This window comes from Macaca fascicularis, chromosome 7, assembly GCF_037993035.2.
Source record: "Macaca fascicularis isolate 582-1 chromosome 7, T2T-MFA8v1.1".
In the NCBI taxonomy this organism is placed as follows: domain Eukaryota; kingdom Metazoa; phylum Chordata; class Mammalia; order Primates; family Cercopithecidae; genus Macaca; species Macaca fascicularis.
The window spans coordinates 174,413,995-174,415,354 of NC_088381.1; the positions used below are offsets into that span (position 1 = coordinate 174,413,995).

General features: G+C 50.7%; 1 gene segment (V, D, J or C); it reads right to left on the reverse strand.

Moving 5' to 3' along the window:
• Positions 1-313: 313 nt before the first annotated feature.
• On the reverse strand, positions 314-855 carry LOC123574717 (immunoglobulin heavy variable 5-51-like). The segment is given in 2 exon segments: positions 314-669; positions 752-855. Coding segments are annotated over 2 exon segments (387 nt in total).
• Between the last annotated feature and the right edge of the window lie 505 nt (positions 856-1,360).

Below are 1,360 nucleotides of genomic sequence, written 5' to 3' on the forward strand. Positions count from 1 at the left end.
AAGCAAGCAAGGATGAACTGTGTAAAACTTTCACTAATTAAAAGACTGTCATATTGAAGAGGTGCCTATTAGGCAGGCTTTTGATGTTAACCATGTAATATTCACCATGAACAACCTTGTAGAACACACAAGAACACCGTCAGAGAATCCACCTCCCACATTCAAGTCCCCCATCCAGTTGTGTTAGGGGCTGGGAACCCTCCCATGTTGTTCTCTGGCTCTGGCTCCTGGGGACACACACAGCCAGTGTTTCCTCCACGGATGAATAGAGAGGTCCCTGGAGAGGGAGTCTCTGGCAGCTCATTCAGCACCTGCGTTGTGGAGGGTTTTAGATGGGCTCAGTGCTGGTTTCTCTCACTGTGTCTTTCGCACAGTAATACGTGGCGGTGTCCGAGGCCTTCAGGCTGCTCCACTGCAGGTAGGCGGTGCTGATGGACTTGTCGGCTGAGATGGTGACCTGGCCTTGGAAGGACGGGCTGTATCTGGTATCAGAATCACTAGGATCAATCGCCCCCATCCACTCCAGGCCTTTCCCGGGCATCTGGCGCACCCAGCTGATCCAGTAGCTGGTAAAGCTGTATCCAGAAGTCTTACAGGAGATCTTCAGAGACTCCCCGGGCCTTTTCACCTCTGCTCCAGACTGCACCAGCTGCACCTCGGCACAGACTCCTGTGGGGGAGATACAAAATTTGAATTGGGGCTCCTTTCTCACCATTCTTTTCTGTGACCTCAACCCCTGGGCAGAACTGACCTTGGAGAACAGCCAGTAGGAGGGTGAGGATGGCAGTTGACCCCATCGTGGTGGAGGACAGAAAAGGAAGCACTGAGATCCCAGCTGTGCGGTGAGGGAGACTCACTGTGAAGGGGAGCCCTGGGTTTAAGTGGGGAGGCCGCCAGTTGAATTTGCATAGTTATCACCCTGCCCTGAAGGGAAGAGTCTACAGGGTTTATAACCCAGAACCTCAAATGCAGAAAAAGACTGGCCTGAGCCTCCTGGGAGGGGCAGAATAAGGTCTCAGTAATTCCTTACACCCTGCTATTGTCCCTCTCCACAATTTTCCATGTTTCTTCGAGACCCATCCCAGGGCCTTCCTTCTTCCACCCTTCTCTGTGACCCTGTGAAGGTGACAAATCTAGATGAAACTAGGTATGTTAAAAAATGAGAAATAGAGCCAGGAAAGGCGACGAAGAGAAAATTCAAATACATGTATATCTGATAACAGTAACTACCAAGAAAACTACTCTCTATTCCCTGGCAATTTCACATGAGTTGGACTATGGCCTGGGCACCAAGCAAGGGCAGGACCACTTCAGGCCTTCTACAGTCCTCAAGTTGATTAACTTGCCAGACCTTCACCCA